The following is a 19,729-nucleotide window of genomic DNA, read 5'->3' on the forward strand; positions in this document are numbered from 1 at the left end:
GACCCACATGCAGAAACATGTGTAGGAATGTATGCATATACACAAAGAATACAAACATGTTGGTGAAACCACAATCCAACACACTTGTAGTACAGTTATTTATATTATATTATTATTAAGTACACAATATAAGCATACCGATATTCACAAAAGCACACTCACCTACACACACACAAACCATGTCCTGATAAAATCATTGATGTACCTCAATAAGAAAAGCTGCACTTTCAGCTCAATAAATTAATCACAGGGGTTTTAATTATCGGTGTTTCCTTTGTGTGTGTTTATGCGCATATGTGTGCATTTAATGTGTAATTAGGGAGATGTTTGTTGATGTATGATGTATGTGCAAATCATATTATGAACATACAGCTAGTGATTCAGGCGTGTGTTGGATGACGTTTACAATTTAGTTTTACCTTGTATGTTCTAAGGACGTGACGGTGAGGACATTTTCCCACCAGTTATTAAACTTGTGACAACACCGGTGTTACCGATTACACCGGACATTTTACAAGAAAAGATGACGGTGAACATGTGTAGCGCCTACTTTGATCTTTAACGTCGGGTGGCTGTGTGTCTGGCCTCTCCGGTCGAGTTTCTGCTGCGGGGCCGCAGGTTTCCACCCGGCGACGTTGCGCGGTGCACACCGGCTGTGCTCACTCCGTCCTCATGGCGATTACCTCATTAACGTTATGGTTCCCTTAAAGCATTGGGTTTAAATCTGGAATATTGCCAAATAGGCTCTTTTGCTTTTCTCTTCGACACCAAATCATCCGCCATCGTCTTCTTCGTCAACTCTCTCTCGTCCCGTGTGTATGAAATCTGACTCCTGCTACTCTGAGCTGAGACTCCGTACGGAACAGACACTTTCACTTTCAGTTTGTAGCGTCCGTCGTCCAACTATGTATTGATCACACGCAGCTGATGAACCAAAATGAACTAAATGGGTTTTATTTCTGTAAAAAAAAAAGTAAAACGACGGTGGGGGCGGTGGGTTTTGTAATGTAATCGGTGTGTGCCCGAACACCGTGTAACAACGGTAACACCGACTACTGCGGCAAGTCTAGCATGTACTTGTGTGTCTGTGACTCTGTGTGTGTGTGTGTGTGTGTGTGTGTGCCCACTTTTTGAGCCTTGCGTGCCCCCGCTGGCCCCTGATCAAATTCCACCAGAGGGATGTGTGCGAATTGATTGAACCCTGCATGTAGCACCCAATGATAGAGCAGTGAAAACACACACACACACACACAGCCAAGTTAAAACACACAACCAGTGACACCATTAAATGATATTAACCCCTCGCTCATGTCTTCTTCTCTGCACTTGACCCCGGGGTTTAAACAGATTCAATAAGTGTGTTAATTTTAGCAGTGCCCATGTGTATTTCCCCTTCCCACGATGAGTGGTGAAGTCCTGAGGACCCCCTAAAGACATCTGCCTCTGTGAATGTGAGATGTGTGCGGGTGTGTGCATGAAGACCCCCTTAAGAAATTCACCTCTAATCCCTTCTGATGATTTCATTAAGTAGAAGAAGACACTGCCAGTTGGCAACAGCACTGCTCCCTTCACTGTGCCGTGTGTGTGTGTGTGTGTGTATCAATCATACACATTTGGATTCATTCCAGTGTGTTCCTATGCATTTATGTCTATGCACATGTGATACTGTATGTGTGTGCGCAGCAATGTCTATCTACTGTATATATGTGTGTGTGTGTGTCAGTGTGTCAGTGAGATGTTAACAGTTGTAGATAGAACGAATTAGAGCACGTTGCAAACAACAATAGCCTGCAACCTGGACATAATGAGACGCCTGCCATTACCCATCAACACACTGTGAGATAAGAGCCCCTAACGCACATGCACGCACACACTCTCACACACCTACCATCTCAAGAGGAGGCACATGGCAGCAGATGTTGTTGAAGAAATATCTTCCTTCTCATCTGCCTGCTTCTCCTGGCAGGATGCTCCTCACACACATACACATAAACACACACACTGGAGGGCTGCAGTGAGGTCTGACAGGTGTGCTCACATGGGCCACCATCTTTGCCTTTCCTATGAAGGCTTGCACACACACACACCAAAACGCACACATAGGCAGACAGGCAGGTGTGAATGGACAGGTGTGTGAGGAGAGGACAGCTGTGAGGAAAGGTGTGAGTGGGCAGGTGTTCCATTAAAGAGATAGACGGACAGAAAGAGAAAGACAGAAGGGGAGAGACAACGAGCGAGAGTCCGGTGCACTTAAGTTAGAATGTTGAAGATATGAAATGAAGAAGCAAAAGTATTACAAACAAAATGATCGTAGAGAAAGGAGGAATTCAGCACAGGAAATTAAAGTGCAGCAAAGGGAAACATGAAACAGAGAGAGACCCTAACGGACAAGACACGCAGGCCGAGATGTATCAAGATGGATGGAAAGAAGGTGAAGCCAGAATCAGACACACAGATGGTCAGTCGTAGATAGACGCCGACAGATAAAAAAAGGCATGGATTGCGGTTGGTAGAGACGGACAGATATAGACGTAGGCAAATAGAAAGACATGGATTGACACCGGAGAAAGCAGGAGTTTTGAGGCCAGAGCAGCAATTAGTGTGTGTGTTTGAGCGGTGCAGCAGTGATGGCCAGCATTGATCCATGGAGGCTGTGTCAGGGGGAGATAAGGCCTGCCTTTCCCCAGAGAACAGCCCTGGGCACAGGGGAGATAGAGGAAGAGGAGGAGGAGGAGGAGGACTCTGGTCAACTGGATGGATGGAAGGGAAGAGAGGAGAGCCCATCTTGACCCATTCACGAGCTTCAAAACCAGCTTTTTTCTCTCCTTTTCATTTGCTCCTCCTTAGTTTTACTTTGTCAGCATGACTGTTTATCAGAAACAGTTTCACAGTAGTAAAACACAGTGCTTAACTCCTTCCAAACTGTTTTGGGGCAAAAAAATGTAAATTAACAACTCTGGCTTTTCTTCTCTGTCTCAATCGTCCCCAGGGTTCTCTACGCTGTCTTTGGCAGACCAGATGAGTCTACTGCAGAGTGCATGGATGGAGATCTTGATCCTACGTGTTGTGTACCGCTCACTGTCCTTTGAAGACAAGGTTAGTATGGGTGGGGGAAGAAATCGATGCAGCATGGTTTCGTGATATTTTGCGTGGCAATATTGTATCGATACACGGACGTCAAGTATCGATCTTTTATTATATAAACTATTAACCTCTTAGCAATCTGACGGCGGGCCAAGCTGCTATTCTGTCTTTTCAGAGGTTGTAGCAGGCTTAGTCTTAAAGGTAGTGTGAAGATACTGGTGTCATATGAAATAAAAAAAAAACGAAGGAATCCATTGGTACCAACCATGTCATATCTTGTCGGGAAGAACGCTTGATAACGCCCCAAAGTTGCTCTAGATTTTGGCGAGCAAATACTTGCATGGCCATTTTCAAAGGGATCCCTTGACCTCAAGATATGTGAATGAAAACTTTGAGACGAACAGAGTGAAAACTGTATCTTATTAGATAAAGCAGATATTGACAAACTTCATAATTTGCAGTTCAAAAAAGGTAATAAATCGCAATACTCAGCATATCGCAAAATGTTTTAAATCACAATTAGATCGTATCGTGACTTAATGATCATGATAATATATCGTGGGGTGTCTGGTTAGCATCTTCCTTTTTATGTTTGCTTCTTGCTCTAATGAAATATATAAATACTCATGTTTATGTTCAACCTCTCCACATCTCTGTGTGTCTCTTTAGTTGGTGTATGCTGAGGACTACATAATGGACGAGGACCAGTCGAAGCTAGCTGGACTTCTGGACCTGAACAATGCCATCCTTCAGCTGGTCAAGAAATACAAGACTATGAAGCTAGAGAAGGAGGAATTTGTCGCTCTCAAGGCCATCGCTTTGGCCAACTCAGGTTGGAAATTCTTCATGTTTTTGTCTGTGTGTGTGTGTGTGTGTGTGCGTGTGTGTGTGTGTGTGTGTGTGTGTGTGTGTGTGTGTGTGTGTGTGTGTATGTGTGTGTGTTTGAGTGTTTGAGCATGCGACTGGTGGAGAAAGAGTTAATCCCAGGAATCTCCTGCCCCATGGGACTCATTTAAACTGAACCTTCAAAGGACTCATTTCAATACTCCGCATCTAAACACACACACACGCGACTGCGACACAACGATGCATACTTTCACACACGGAGACACTTTTGTCTCTCACAGCGCCAGCAGTTGTCAAACCTCCCACTTTCACTGTTAAAACCACACACACTTGTCTCGTCTTATTCTTAATAGTCACATGATTATTTTACGCATACAAAGGTACAAGCACGCACACGCATCTCCAACCTGAAGCTCACCTCCTCCTTTTACAATTAGCATAGTCGTCTCTTCAGATGCCTGTTAAATAAGCTGAAATCATTAGAACCCAAAGTCTGTCGATAAAGCCCCCTCTCTGATGTGTCCAGCTGCATCGACAGCTGACTGACACACGCACACACACACACTCTCTCGCACACACACACACACACACGCCTTCTTCCTCCCATGACCCGTCTTTTGAACTTTGTCTTGGAAGCCGGCCAGCTCTTCAGTACTCTTTAATTACAAGGGGGGAGCTGTCAATACAATGTGTTTAAATGGGAGAATGCAATGGGAGAGCTCTGAATAGGGAGGGAGGGGCCTTTTGTTCTGATTCTGCCACCGTCAACACACACGCACATACACCAACACACAAACACGCAAACACTTTCTCAAATATGCCAATTTCATCTCTGTGACACATACATAAACACACTCAAACGTACAATTTTAGTGTGTACTGAAATGTGAGCCACTGAAAAATGTTTGCTCAAACACACACGGAACATACTGTCATGCAGAAAATATTGACATGTTGTTTTCCTGTGGGCTGTGTGACGATCAATCTCTTGGCTCTGCCTATGTGTGTGTGTGTGTGTGTGTGTGTGTGCGCCGTGTGTGTGTGTGTCTGTCTATGACTGAAAGTTGAGGAAGCTGGCTGGTTCTGCCGGCCAGACCACAGTGTTGATGATCACGATGATGGTTACAATGACTTATTTGGTAAACAGGTGTTACATAGTCCTCTAAGATTTCCAGTGGCCTGGGTGGGTTGGCAGGTAGAGAGAAAGGAAGAGTGGTTTAAACATTAAAGGTAATGCACACTGATTTATTAGGTACACCTGTAAAATCTATTGCATTTCAAAACAACACTGTGAAGCTTATATTATTCAATTATTGCTGTCACTACGTCAGATTATCTTCCTTATCGATTAATCCGGCAATTTTCTTTCATTCATTCAATCTTTATTTTACAATGATGTTGAGAATGTACAGCACTTATTAAATACAAAACAGATACAAGAAAAGTCAATCAGTCAAAAAATTTAAAATCAGTTAAAATTGTATTTCTTGATTCTTGATTTGGTCCAAAACATTTCCCAACAGGTCATCCTCAAATTGCTTGTTTTGTCCGATCAAAAAATTCTATTTATTTTGCAAAGATATTAAATGGAGAAAAAGCAACAAATGTTCACATTTGACAAGCTGGTACCAAAGAATGTTTTTGCTTGAAAATTAACTTAAATTATTTTTTTAAATTATAATTTATTAATTAATTAAAATAGTTGCCAATCAATTTTCGTAGATAGAATAGTCGCTAAATCAACGGATCGTTTATGCTCTACATCCATCTCTCTGGTAATTTCAGAGTCAGTGGTGATGTTGTATTAGTCTGCATTATAATGAATGCTGTTTCCAATGTTCTGCCCATCCACATTCAGACACATACTTCAGGGCTGGGCAATATGGAGAAAATCAAATATCACAAATCACAATATTTTTTTACCAAATACCTCAATATCTATATTGCAACTATGTTGTAGGGTTAACAATTGGTGCTCTTACAAAATATTTGCGCAATGAGATTTTTTTGATAGATAATCATCAGTAATGTGGATTTAATTTATTAGTTATAAGTCGGTAAAGGCAAATAATAGAATAACTATAATAGTTTGGTAAGTTCAGAAAATTAATGATGTTGGAAAGGCTGTAATGCAACCTTTAAAACCAGGACAACACAACACATGCCATATTACAATAGACAAATTCCAAGACAATATCTAGTCTCATATCACAATATCAATATATTATCAATATATTACCCAGCCCTAACACATATAGTCTGATATCAACACTGCACCTTGTCTCGTGATTATCTGTTTTGTTGTATTAATAGTAGAGTGACATGTCAGGTTACGTAGTACAAGAATAAATAGTGTTGTAACTGCCAGGCTGAAGTGCTGGAAAGGTAGATGACTAATTGAGTAAATGTCAAACTAGAATATATATATTCCATTCTGCCGTTGGATATTGCATGTTGTTTACTCATTCTGAAGCCAGTTTGGCACGTGCAACTCAAAAACTATCCAGATCAATCCGGGGAGTAATTATCCATCAAAGCTTAACCTCACTGTTGAGAAAACTCCCATTTGAAACAGTCATTCATTTAACTGATTGAAATCGAAACAGCTGACGCCCAAATAGGAACTTTGCATCATTGGCCAGACTCTCTAACTGCTCTTCAAGACAACAGAATGCTAGCATTAGCATTTTGAAGGGCACTGACACTAATTAATTCACAGGATGCTAATCGTCTGCATTAATGAAGCCAAGCCTTAAGAAATGTTAGCAAACGTGCCCCACATGTAAAGACAGCTCAACTAGCCATGGGAAACAAGAGGCACGTGTGCGTGTCTGCGTGTGCGTTGTGTGTGTCTGTGCATTCATGTATGTACATGTGTGTGTGTGTGCATTGTGAGCTCCGTGTTAACATGTGTGCTTTAACAGCCTCATGTGCTCGTGCTCATTAACGTCTGCTGTTTTACTTGTGAGTGTACTGCGGGTCAGAGCACAGGCAGCAGCCATGTCTACCAGCTTAAATACTAAACGCACGGTATTAATCAAAAACAATGTGAAAGTCATTAAACTTGATTTTAACTTGTGGTCATTATGGGCTGCACTTCAGGTAACCACTTATTAGAAAATCCAAGAATAACGAGGAGAAGAAGATTGTTTTTTAATTGCGACCGACAGTAATACTCATTAATTTGTTCATTCAGCACGTGTTTATTATGCGTTTGTTTCACTTTGCAGTATATGCTGTTTAATATTTATATTATGCTTTTATTTAACAAGAGACACTGCATAAGGGGGCGGCTAAATATTTAGCCTGAAAATGTTTGCATCTAAAATAATAAAAGAAAGATTAAAGAAAAGTCAAAGTGAGTCACACTGACAAAATAGAGAGCAGCAAAACAGATGTTGTTCTTTTTGTATGAACAAAAATGTAAATAAAAAATCATCAAGCAGCAAAATATGAAAGAAACAACCAGACGAGTGGACCACCCACTCTTATTTAAAGTGGGGGGAAAAGTAGAAAATTTGAGACCAGATAGAAGCTGAGTTTTCTATTGATCCCTATAGAATCCAGCCCACTGACTGGTCTGGTCCTGCATACTGATACATGCATTACACTCTATAGATCCAACACTTTGTATTTGATTGTGTTTGTGTAAGCTTCTATGTGTGTGTGGCTGTGTTCACACATCTTATGTTCAATTTATTTTATCTGCACAGTGTAATTTTTTATCTTTCACTTAAAATGTTTGTGTGGGCTTTCTATACCGAGGTTTGCTAGTGTGTACGTGTGCTTGTATCCAGCAGGTGTGAACATGTGTTTATATGAGCATTGTTTTACTCCTACTGTAGATCTCATCTCCTCTGCAGATCTAGTTTGTGTGTGTGTGTGTGTGTAAGTGTGTGTGCGTGTTGGGGTGTGGTGGCCTATCAATAGTTGCCTTGTGATTATTATTTAACATGCATGTAGTCATTGATCGGAGACATTGATCGGAGGTTGGGAGCTAAAGGCCAGCTCACATTAAGACTTTGCCTCCCTAAGGGGCAATATGGAGCATTATTATTGAGGGACAGTCTCAGCCTTTATTGCCACATGTGCTGAGACGCACCTTACATGCCAGCTCAAAGAGAGATTACAGATGTGTGCAGCCAAATGCTTATGCACACACACACACACACACACACACACACTGTGTTCCTCGTCTCTCCATCATTCTACAAGTCTATCTCTTTTTTCTCCGCCCACTCGTCTCTCTGTGTGTCCATTCATCACACCCACAGATCCACTCTTTAAAGACAGAGACGAGAGCCGCCCCTGATTTTAAAACCCCGTTCCTGGATTTAGTTTCAACTCAAAATTGTAGATTTTATATCTATATTACACAGCAATGTTAAAAAAGTGCACTGGCATTTTGAACTAAAGAGTGATTAATTGTAAAGTACTGTTTTCATGATTATACTTTTAAATAGGGCTGGGCAACATGTCGATATATATCGTCAAAACAATATAAAAATTCATATTTTATATATTTCTCTATATCGTTTCTATTGCAGTATAGGCTAGGCTTTTTTCTTGATAATATTACTTAAAACTTGTGTTCATTTTGCACTCAAGTTCTTCGGGAAAAATAGGCTTTACCATGTGGTTATTTTATAAAGATTATTTATTTATTGAATTACAGAAAACAAGCTACAGTATATTATGATATATATCATTATCGAGGTATTAAATGACCTATATCGTGATAGACGGCTTTAGCCATATCTCCCAGCGAGCATAAAACACTGATGTTGGTTTATATATCAAATGCAAATGAAGAGAAGTATTTTGCACTTTTTTAAAATATTTGTCAAATTCACATTTCACTACACCCTAAAGCATTTCAAACCCTGAGTTTGTGGCTCTAAGTAGCATCCCTGCATTGAGCCTGTTTGCATTTTAGATTGAATCTTTAGCACCTCAGTCCACCGAGCACCGAGCAATGACACTAGAGCTGCAAAGATTAATTAAAATCAATTAGTTGTCAACTATTAAATTAATTGCCAACTATATCGATAGTCGATTAATCGGCTTGAGTAATTTTTTAAGAAAAAAAATGTCTAAATTCTCTGATTCCAGCTTGTTAAATGTGAATATTTTCTATTTTTTTTACTCCTCTATGACAGTAAACTGAATATCTTTGAGTTGTGGACAAAACAAGACATTTGAGGACGTCATCTTAGACTTTGGGGAACACTGATTGACATTTTTAAACATTTTATAGACCAAACAACTAATCTATTAATCGAGAAAATAATCGACATATTAATCGACAATGAAAATAATCATTAGTTGCAGCCCTACATGACACAGCAGACAGAGGGGGCACATGTACTGACAAATGTTGTAAACATCATCTGAGACGAGGGTTGTTGGAGCTTTCTTCACTGCAAAATGTGCCTGTCTTTATTGCTGGAAAATTCAGAACATAAGCATTTCAGTTAGCTAAAGAGTTCACTGCCCGCTAGAAGGCGGATGCTTATTTTAAATGCATTGTCCAATTGCATCATGTTCTAATAGTAACAAATAAATCTAACCATAACCCCCTTTTTTCCTTTTATTGGTATGTTTCACATAAGATTTATATGAAGCATATAACAATATAAATTCCATGTCCACATGTACCCAATCAAACATCATCTCTGGTCAATACTACTAATGCCTCATCAAATATATTTTTGTTCATGTTTTAAATTTGAGTGGTGTGTTTGCCTTCCTCCCTCCTCCAGACTCCATGCACATTGAAGACGTGGATGCAGTGCAGAAGCTCCAGGATGTGCTCCACGAGGCCCTGCAGGACTATGAGGCCGCCCAGCACCAGGAGGATCCCCGCCGGGCGGGCAAGCTGCTCATGACCCTCCCCCTGCTCCGCCAGACCTCCACCAAGGCCGTGCAGCACTTCTACAGCATCAAGCAGGACGGCAAAGTCCCCATGCACAAACTCTTCCTGGAGCTGCTGGAAGCCAAGGTCTGAGGACGGGAGAGTGGACGGAAGGACAGCCAGACGCCTGTCTGAATCTCACTTTGAATGACCTCTTGCTCTTTTACACGCACACACTCCTACACACACACACACACAGAAATAGGTCCCTGAAGTACGTCTGCTGACACACACACACACACCTCCCCCTTATGAATACACAAGTAAGCTAAACCTCTTACCTGAACCCTGATCATCCACCGACCGTCTTTGACAGAAGGGTGCTCACTTGACCTTTTGTTTTGGGGAAAGATGCTGACAGACTGACATGACCCCCATATTACCAAGGGAAGAAGATATTTCCTTTTAAAACTATTAAAAATCACCCGACAGTTGCCACAGTGGCTCCGAACATTGAAGATGACAAAACTCTTATGCATTTAATAACGATTAAGATGTTATTAAAGACAAGCGCTTAAATGAGGACACATTTAAAAGAAACTGAAAACTCTTCGTTTTCGTTCTGAGAGACTGTAAGACTGCACTCGTGTCTCCTTTCCCCTCCCTATTTCCCCCCAACAGAGTTTTTTAAGTGTTCAAGAAGAAAAACGAGTGGAGGGAAGAAAAAAAGAACACTAAAGAAGTATTAATGACTGTTTGTTGTCAAATTACATGTACAATGAAATTTGGATGGATGGACAGAAAGAAAAGAAGAGGAGATTTGCCCTGCCAAAGAATGGAGCTCATCCATTCAGAGGATGCCAGCAAACTTTACTGTCATAACCCCAAAACTGTTTCTGGTTTGATCTACCAGTGGCTTTCAATGCTGGGCCTCAAGAGTGCTGCTGGTTTTCTGTTCCACTAGTTATTTGAAATGGTTTCTGGTTATGATGAAAACCAGCAGGGCCGGGACCAGGATTAGAAACCACTGTTGTAAACACTTTCTGGTTCTCCCTAAATTCACCTCCTGGTTTCCCATGACTCCCCTACTTCAACTACAACTTTACTATTTGTTGTATTTGACCTTGGCCTCCCAAACCTGTCAGTATAACCATAGAATTTAGTGTTCGCACACTTGACATGGCTGAAAATGTTTCCAAATATTCAAACCATTTGAGGTGCGATTGACTGACTTTAACAAAATAAGACGTGATCTCTACTGTCAAGAACGGATTCCTGCTTGTCCAACTGGTAGATGTAGGCTCAGTCCAACATTCTCTGTATTTATTCTATCAAACGCTCCTCCTGTGTTTGGACGTCTGTTCGAAACCTTTTCAGCCGCTCAGTGGCCCCGATTTGTAGCTCTCCACACACAAGTCAGTAGAGATTTCAGTCCGTCAACGTGCCATTAAGAATAGTCCAGCCCATGCTCATTCCCCAAACTCCAAAAACCTGCAAAGTGTCACTTCAGTACTCCCCTCCTTGCTCTGTTTCATTCACAACTCCCAGCTCATCTCTTGCGTCAGCACAGAGATATTTTAGTGATTCATTCAGGGAGTGACGGGGGCGCTTCAGTCACTCAATGCAATACAAACCAGAAGGAAAGGTGTGCTGACGAAACTGACTGAAGAACAACTACTGTTGCTTTCAAAGTCCTTGCTTTTTTCTTTATTTCTATCTTGAAAATAATCTTAGCGATGAAACCAGTATTAGGGTTGTAAATAACTGTCATCCTGTATATGACATATAACACGGCTTTGTTTTTTGTTATTAATATTGTCTTCTTAAAACTGAATCAATCAATATGTCTTTCCTTTTTTCTATCAGCTTGACCACTTTCAGCAATTATCATATATATATAAATATAACAAGTAATAATGTATTAACAAATCAGCGTTTATCTTAGAAAACTCTGAGCAATAGTGGTTTTTAAAGGAGGGGGTTTGTGCATATGGACTAAGTCTGCAATATTAACATGACGTGCCAGTCTTAAATTTGGGAGAGCGAGGATGGGGATTTGAGGAGAGTTTGTAGCTTCTCTTTTTCTCTGTGTAACTTGCCATAAGCTATTAGATAACAGTCAATATTTCCTTTGTTAGAAAAAGTTAGACAGGAGCTAATATGGACCAGAGATATGAGGATGAGATGTAAATGCTGCCGTCGCATAAAAGCAGTTAAAAGCTAAAAGATCCAACATTCAGTTTGCAATTATCACATGGTTCTGATGTGTGCACCTTTCTAGTGACCAGGCTCTTTTTGCTGTCACTTTTTATCTGATTAAAACAAGACAGTTCTTAGTTTAAAATCAGCTGCTCAGTCATACACAGTTTTTGTCCTCAAGAATGTTTCTTCAGCCTTGTGGCCGAGTGCAGGTACCATCAGGATAACATCATTCTGGATCTGTACTGAGGGAAAAGGTGCTCGCAAAAAAAAAAAACATCACACTGACTGTTTCATGTTAGCTCGCACTTCCACTTCTTGTTGTTATTTGAACATTTTAAAGCTCATGTTTATGAGATGTAATGATGAAAACCAACAATCCTACCAAATACAGTATAAATTGATGAAATTAATAATAGGTAGTCTTATGAGTAAATTGTATAGGGGGGACTCTATTACGGGCGTATTGCTGATATTCATAAATTTGTTTCTTAGCTTGTTAAATAGTTAAAAGTAAACTTAAAGAGGACCTAATATGCTTTTCCCCTTTCCTTTAGTGTGTTATATCGTTTTTTGTGCATGTAAAAGGTCTACAAAGTTACAAAGCCCAAAGTCCACGCTAAAGGGAGTTACTCTCCCCCAAAGAAACACTGCTCCTGAATTTGAAGTCCCACCTTCTCTTCCGTAACGTGGTGATGTCACCAAGTAACACATTAGCATAATACCTGCCTAGCGGCTAGATGACACGCCCTCAAACAAAGCTAGTTAGAGCAGACCTGGAGCAGATTTTGAAGAGGTTTGGTTTGACCAATCACAACAGAGTGGGCCAGCTGACCAATCAGAGCAGACTGGGCTTTTCTCAAGGGGCGGGGCAGGAGCTCAAACAGAGCGTTTCAGACAGAGGGTGAAAAGAGGTGCTGCAGCACAGCCGATAGGAATAAAAGTAGAGCATTTTTTGCATGTAAACATTTTCTAGTAGAAACCCAAAAAACAAGTATGCACCTGAAAATAAGCATAATAGGTCCTCTTTAATATCTACAACATAGACATAGAGAAGTCGTATCAATTAGCATTTTTGAAAATTTGAATTTAATTACCTTTATTAATTAAATCTGTTAATCTGGTCATGTATTTATAGTGATTTCTAGTCAAAAGTCAAAAATGTAATGTTAAATTTAAGTGTAGTGTTTAACAACAAGAAATGGAGAGCTGAGCTTACAGGAAGCTGTCTGACATTTTACAGTCAATTGGAGAAACATTGATTTCATTGTTATAGTGAGATTGTATGGCTGACTGATCACAGCTTTAACAGGTGAAGACAGTTGAGGGATTTTTTTTATATCATTGTTTATGTCATTTCTAAAGCCGAATAAGAATGCCAAAACGTGTAATGTAGATGAGGGTGTAATCTAATATAAAATGGCAACTTGTCACAGCTGAGGAGTGCTGCAGTTTAAGTGTAGTTGATCTCTAACATCACACGCTCTGTATCAAACATCAGTATTATTATTAGTAAGGGGTATTTTCTCAGCCTTCTTCTTAAACATTGTATATTGTAAATTATACAGATTATAATTCTAACATAAGACATTTTATTGGAAACAAAATCGAGAAAAAAAAACAGAAAAAAAAAATTGTAGTTCAGCCTCGATGTGTGTTTCATGTTCGCTGTTTTTTCTATCAAGAAAAAACCTTGTTTCTTTTAGTTTTATCTGTTTTTTTGTTTTAATCTGTTTGATCCTTTCCTCCTCTGTTGAGTCCTCTAAGGCGTTGCTGTGTACTTTTTCTTGTGGTGATTCCCGTTCTTCTTGTGCCGTGTGCTTCTTCTTTAGACAACACAGAGTAGAGTAGAGGCCATGTTGTCTGTCTGTCGGATCAGTCCGCTCCGCTGTGGGTCTGACCAGAGGATTCTCTCTCAATGAACCGAACCGGATACAAGGCTCTTCTTCTTCTAGACACTTAACTAGACCACCGAGATCAAATTACAGTATTCATCTTTACCAAACTATACATAAATAATGAAATATTTAGTATCTAAATGAAGAAACACCATACAAGTATTTAAAAAGGGATCATTTGTGTAACTTTCCTGTAGAATAAACACTATACTGTATATCTTTAGGTTAAAATAACGATGAAATGAAAAGGACATTTGAGTAATTCAGAACTGTAGGTGACTCTTTTTTGATAAACTCGCTGTACATAACTGCCTTCCATACAGCTCGGCTCAGTCATCGCTACTGTTTCAGCAGTCAAAACGAGAAAATATGAAGATGAAAAACTTTTTTTCCCCGTTGTAGTGTCCTGTTTTCAGCTCATTTCCAGGAAGATATCTTGTTTTACAACAAAGAGTAAAATGTGATTGGACAGGTGAAAGTTAAAGGTTGTTTTGTGGGTTGATGGGAAATGTTAAAGAGAAAGCTCGACATGTTTAGTTTGCACTTTGCTGTTTCTCTTCGCCATGCACTCATTATGGGACACGTTTCTGCTTTGGCACCAGAATTAAGAACTCAAAGTCTCCTTTAATCATGTTGCTATACTCATTGTACCTCTTTATACACATTTATAGATTCAGCGCTACAGATAGCATTAATTCAAAGACTCTAGGACTCATCAAAGATCTTTAAACATTAACATATAACGTGAGCAAATTATTTCACAGGTGCATCAAATATATTTGTAGGAGAAATCCCTGATGACAGAGTTGAATTTCCTGTTTTGATTGTAACTTAAAACGCCGTCTCATTGTCAGAAAGATTTCTTATCATCCACTGTACATTAATCTACAAACAACTTCTAGAAGAAAGGTGCTCTTTTCTTACTATAGTTTCTCTTCTGTTACTGTTTTTAATTTATTTGTTTAGTTGTCAAACCAATCCTGTGTACTTCTGAACAATTCAACGCCATGAAAGATGTTACACATCTCCCTGAGGTGATTAAGGCTGAGCTGGTTAATAGCCATGTTTTAAAAGAAATCAAGTTCAATTTATATATTAGCAAACACTGATATGTAGTTATGTGTTTCTAAATTTACTTAAATATCCAATTATCAATTGTTTAATTAATTGAAAATGATGGCCATGCCACTTTGTTTTGCTAGTAATAAAAGAATAAATGTACCAGCTAAAATCAGGAGGGAGATCGTATGATTCTTTCAGAGGTTTTGATATAACTTGCTGCTCATAGCCAAGATATATTTAGATGTACAGAAGTGTTTTCATACTACTTCTTTTCTAGTTAAAAAGCAATATTTTGATGACATTTTGATGTGCAATGACGAGACAAGAGTTGCACTTGTTTGTTTTTTGGGTTATACATCTAAATGCTGTTGTAGCTGTTAAAATGATTCTGCGGTTAGTGTAAAAACCATATAAATGACAACAAACCAAACTGGTATCATCTATGAGGAGCAATGGACGAAGGACTGTCTGGGTTTTCGATAGAAAGAGTTTGACCTGGTTGCACTTTGGGCACCATGTTATCTATCGCCCTCATCTGGAACTTTAGCTGCAAATATTCTACGTAACAATAGTTTAGCTGGAACAGAAGGATGAGATATTTAGGCGTAGGGACAAAGCAGGATTGTCCATCCACCACGGCTGCCCCTGAAATCTGCTAAGGCCAAACTGTGTCTATCTACAGCTCTACAGTGTTTAGTCATTTAGTTGTATTTAATCCCCAAATGTAACTGCCACTTGTGCTGCAGCGAAACCCTGCAGTCTTTGCAAATGTGAAGAAAAATAAGGGAGAGAGAACGACGACACATTTGGATACAAAGGATATTTAAAGATGAAAAAGACCCCGGCGCGGTGGAGAAGAGTTGTGTACGAGAGAAGACCCTGTAGTGTTATTAAAACATGTCTGTAGATTTTAGATGTGCTTCACATCAGTAAATGAAAAAAGAAAAAAAGAAACAATAACCTGTATATTTTTGTGACGTGTATCATACAAGTGTGCTCCAACAATAATGTCCATTTGTGTAAATGTATTTATTTCACATTGTATATATTGTTCAATGCAAAAAGAGAGACCTATGATTCTGTAACTTAAACTACTATGGGTTGAAACATTACATGTGTTACTCCAGACTATGCCTTTCAGGATTATTACAGTAGAGCAATATCAATTAAAACCAGGCTTCCAGTTTTGACACCTGTCTTTTGTCTCTGATTTATGCTCACATTTCTGTAAGAGTGGTACCAAACAATAACCACATAATTTATGAGATAGTTCACAGAGCATGCATGCTAGTTTCCAGCAGTGCTGTACTTCACAAGATTATGTTTACACTGCGTTCAGACAGACAACGGTCCTGAGAAAAAAAAGCAGCCTGGCCCCATTTATTTGAATGAGGCCATGCAGCAGAGGTGCCAACACAGAGGGCGTCCTGTGTGTCCGGCGAGAAAGTTAAAGCTCTACTTTTTCAAAGACGTTGTGTTGGCCAATCAAATACATGCAAGCATGCTTCCTGTATATTACTTTGTGACTCTAATGTCGTATTTCTCTTTACCGTCTGGTAAACCCTTCAAACTCACAGATCTATTATTCAAACTGGAGTTGTCTTAGTGTTATCTGAAGCACACCTGGCCAAAGTGAGAATTCACTTTGTTCAAACAGTCCAACTAGAGGACAAAAACATCAAGCATGATTGATAGCACCTGGGACAGTCAGGAGAGAAATCAAACAGGGACGCTACTCTAACCCGAGTGTACCAATGTGGCCCTACCAGTGCGATTTACTAAAGGGTACTAGAGCTGCGGTTGCCAAGGTCGGGAAGCATGTTTATCATTTATTTGCCAAATGCTAATTTATCCATCAGTCAGGAACATTCAAACATGGACTTAAAGGTGAACACTAGGCTACTGTCACAATGCAATGTATCCCATACAACGGTTCTTACGATATATTAAGAAAAGTTATTCCTCATTTTGTTTAGGTTTTCCTACAAATGTTCAGCAACACGTGATGCACGTGTCAATTTCCGCTCCAGTCTTTTCAAAATAAACTTCCGTCTTCAGAGGTTTAGGCAACAAAACTACTTAGTTAGGTTTAAGAAAAGATCGTGGTTTGGGTTAATAATAAGTGGCGTAACTTAAGAACGCAAGTTACGTGACAAATAAATCAACGTTGACTTCTGGTTTCACACGGGGTACGAACACCAGTCTCCTGGGTGAAAGTCTGGTGTGTTTTGACCCACTCGACCTCCTCCTTACGCGTTCCCGATTACATGGATTACATACAAATTGATTCCATGGAATATATATATATGTGAATTAAAGTGTATTACTATTCGTAGGTATAGCTACGAATGGTGTATGAGAACAGCCTGTTCTTTTAAGTACCATCTTTTCATGTGTAGTAAAATGAAAGCGAACAGTGAAGAATGAGTGGAAAGAAGAGAGCTGGAGGATGGGAGGAGGAGGGTAAAGGAAGTGGTAACAGCTTGCTCCGGTGGGTGGCTAACTACTGTCCATTCTGAACCCTCTTGCCAAGGGCACTAAACACACACACACACACACACACACACACACACACACACACACACACACACACTGATGTACAACATTGAAAAGAAACAATTTTACAAAAGCATAAGCAAACATGAGTAGAAAACAAATCAACAGAGGCTTTCCAGACTCCATCTGTCTCTTTCTCTGATTGTTTTAACTGTTGTGTTTTAAATAATTAGCCTTTACTCTTCTTTACTATTTTTACCTCCTGTTTGGGTTTTCTTTAAGGCATCCCTTTTTTTTTTTTTACTTCATTCTATCTTGCTCTGTCAACCGCACATACTTCCCTATATTCTCTCTCTCTTCCTCTCTCTAATAGCCAGCAGCAGTAAATGGGATGCAGAGGCCAGATATTTAATGTAGCAGAGAGCCGTGAAGAAGCCTTTTTCTAACAGGGGGAGCCCTGACCCGAAGGCAAATATTTTTCAACCAGATGACATAAGAAGATATTAGCGGAAAGAGAGCAAGATTTTTATTCCTTTTTTTTCCCTTCTCTCTTTCTACATTTCACTCTCTCTCTTCTCTGTTTGGGTTGCTGCCTGGTCACCCGGCTCTCTGCACATACGTTTTATTTTACTTGCTCGCCTTTTGGAGTTCATTTATTTTATTTTATCTTTGATTCATTATTATGATACGATAAAAGCTACTTGAGCATTTCAGCTGCTGAGGGGCTCTTATCGTTAACCTTGTGGAACGCATGTAAGAGTGGGCTCCACACGCCGCATCGCTAATGGCCAACTTAACTCCTCTCTTCTCCTCCTCCACCTTCTGGCTTCATCTACATCTCTCCTTCTATCTCTGTCTCTCTCTCTGAGCATCTTTCATCCCTTTATCTTCTATCCTCTCCTCTTTTCTCTGATAATCCTCCACCTTATTCCTCAATTCAGTATCCAGATTGGTTGTATTTCTTTTGTATAAAAGAAAATAAAAGTCAGCACAGGTCTATTCTACTCTACTCAGCATAACTGACTAATGAATGATGCAGCTCTTTGCACTAAAAAGAAGATATAACCCCGATCTGTCACTGTTGATAACTGTGATGAGCTGCGTTTTTAAAACTCAGCCGTCTGATGAGGCATTTTCAGTCACAATTCATCCATAGCAGACATTATTTTGGGGGTCCCACAGGGTTAATTTTTCGGCCCCATTTCATTCTCCATTTACATGCATAAAGTTTCACTGTTATGCCAATGACACACAGTTATAGCTTCCCATAACAACTAATGGCTCCATTAGTCTGGACAGCCGTAGAGAGAGGCTGCCTCGCAGATATGAAGTGTTAAACGTTACCAATACTTCCACAACTTAATGAATCCAAATCCAAGGCATCAGATCATTTTCTATTCCAATAACTCCATTACATTCATTCACTATAAATGAGGTGCACTTTCAAAGACAATTCATTAACAAGGGAGGTTTACGGATTTGATGACCGTTTCAGTTTTGATGAACAAGTAGACAGCATTTGTGGTGACATTAATCAGTTCAGGCTACTTTGTCTGGATGTTTTTGGGTGGAAATCACTTCGCACAACTTCACTTAAAGGGGACATATTATGCTCATTTTCAGGTTCATACTAGAACATTGTTAACATGCTTTAATGTTCAAAAACGCTCATAGTGTCTGTCTGAATATTCACCGTATGTCTTTGTCTCTTTAAGTTCCCCGTTCCGAAAAAGCCCAGTCTGCTCTGATTGCAAGAAAAATATGGTGCACCTTTGCAAAGGTAGTTCTCAAGCTGTGGGCGATATATTTTAATGAGCCGGCATGTGACATATAAGGGGAAATAAATCTGAATGGCTTGTTGAACCACATGTTTTCTGATCTATAGGCAGCCCACAAAAACACGGACTGGATTGTCTTATTTCAGAGTTTGTGGGTTGGTAGGCACTCCAGAGTAAGCATTGAAAAAGTGAGTTTCTCATGATATGTCCCCTTTATCTTCGGCTAGTGAGTACAGAACATTTTACATCAGCGCTGGCAGTTATGGACATGGGTTGTGGACATGGGTTGTGGACATGCGATGAGCCGTGAGCACCGTTCAACCTCAACTAGTTCTTCTCATAGAATCTTTTTACATGCGTGATCGTGTCGCGTTCACAGACCAATCAACATGCTACATGTGACATGCTGTCAATTCTGCCCAATTCACTAAACTTGGCAGCATTTACTCTGAACTCTGCTGAGGAGAGAGAAGAAATCACTTTTATTTACATGTTCATTTGTATGCAGTTGC

The 19,729-nt window shown here is 39.8% G+C and overlaps 1 protein-coding gene across 6 annotated transcripts in view; it reads left to right on the forward strand.

Annotated features, from left to right (window-relative positions):
- The window catches only part of esrrga (estrogen-related receptor gamma a), a 166,435-nt gene extending 150,310 nt beyond the window's left edge, over positions 1-16,125 (forward strand). For all 6 annotated transcript variants that reach the window (XM_074612296.1, XM_074612312.1, XM_074612295.1 and 3 more), the window contains 3 exons: positions 2,990-3,096; positions 3,754-3,916; positions 9,693-16,125. In XM_074612296.1, coding sequence (XP_074468397.1) covers positions 2,990-3,096; positions 3,754-3,916; positions 9,693-9,937 — 515 coding nt within the window. In that variant the 3' untranslated portion in view covers positions 9,938-16,125. The remainder of the gene's footprint in view (positions 1-2,989; positions 3,097-3,753; positions 3,917-9,692) is intronic.
- The last annotated feature ends 3,604 nt before the right edge of the window (positions 16,126-19,729 follow it).

The sequence above is a fragment of the Sebastes fasciatus genome, chromosome 2, assembly GCF_043250625.1.
Source record: "Sebastes fasciatus isolate fSebFas1 chromosome 2, fSebFas1.pri, whole genome shotgun sequence".
In the NCBI taxonomy this organism is placed as follows: Eukaryota; Metazoa; Chordata; class Actinopteri; order Perciformes; family Sebastidae; genus Sebastes; species Sebastes fasciatus.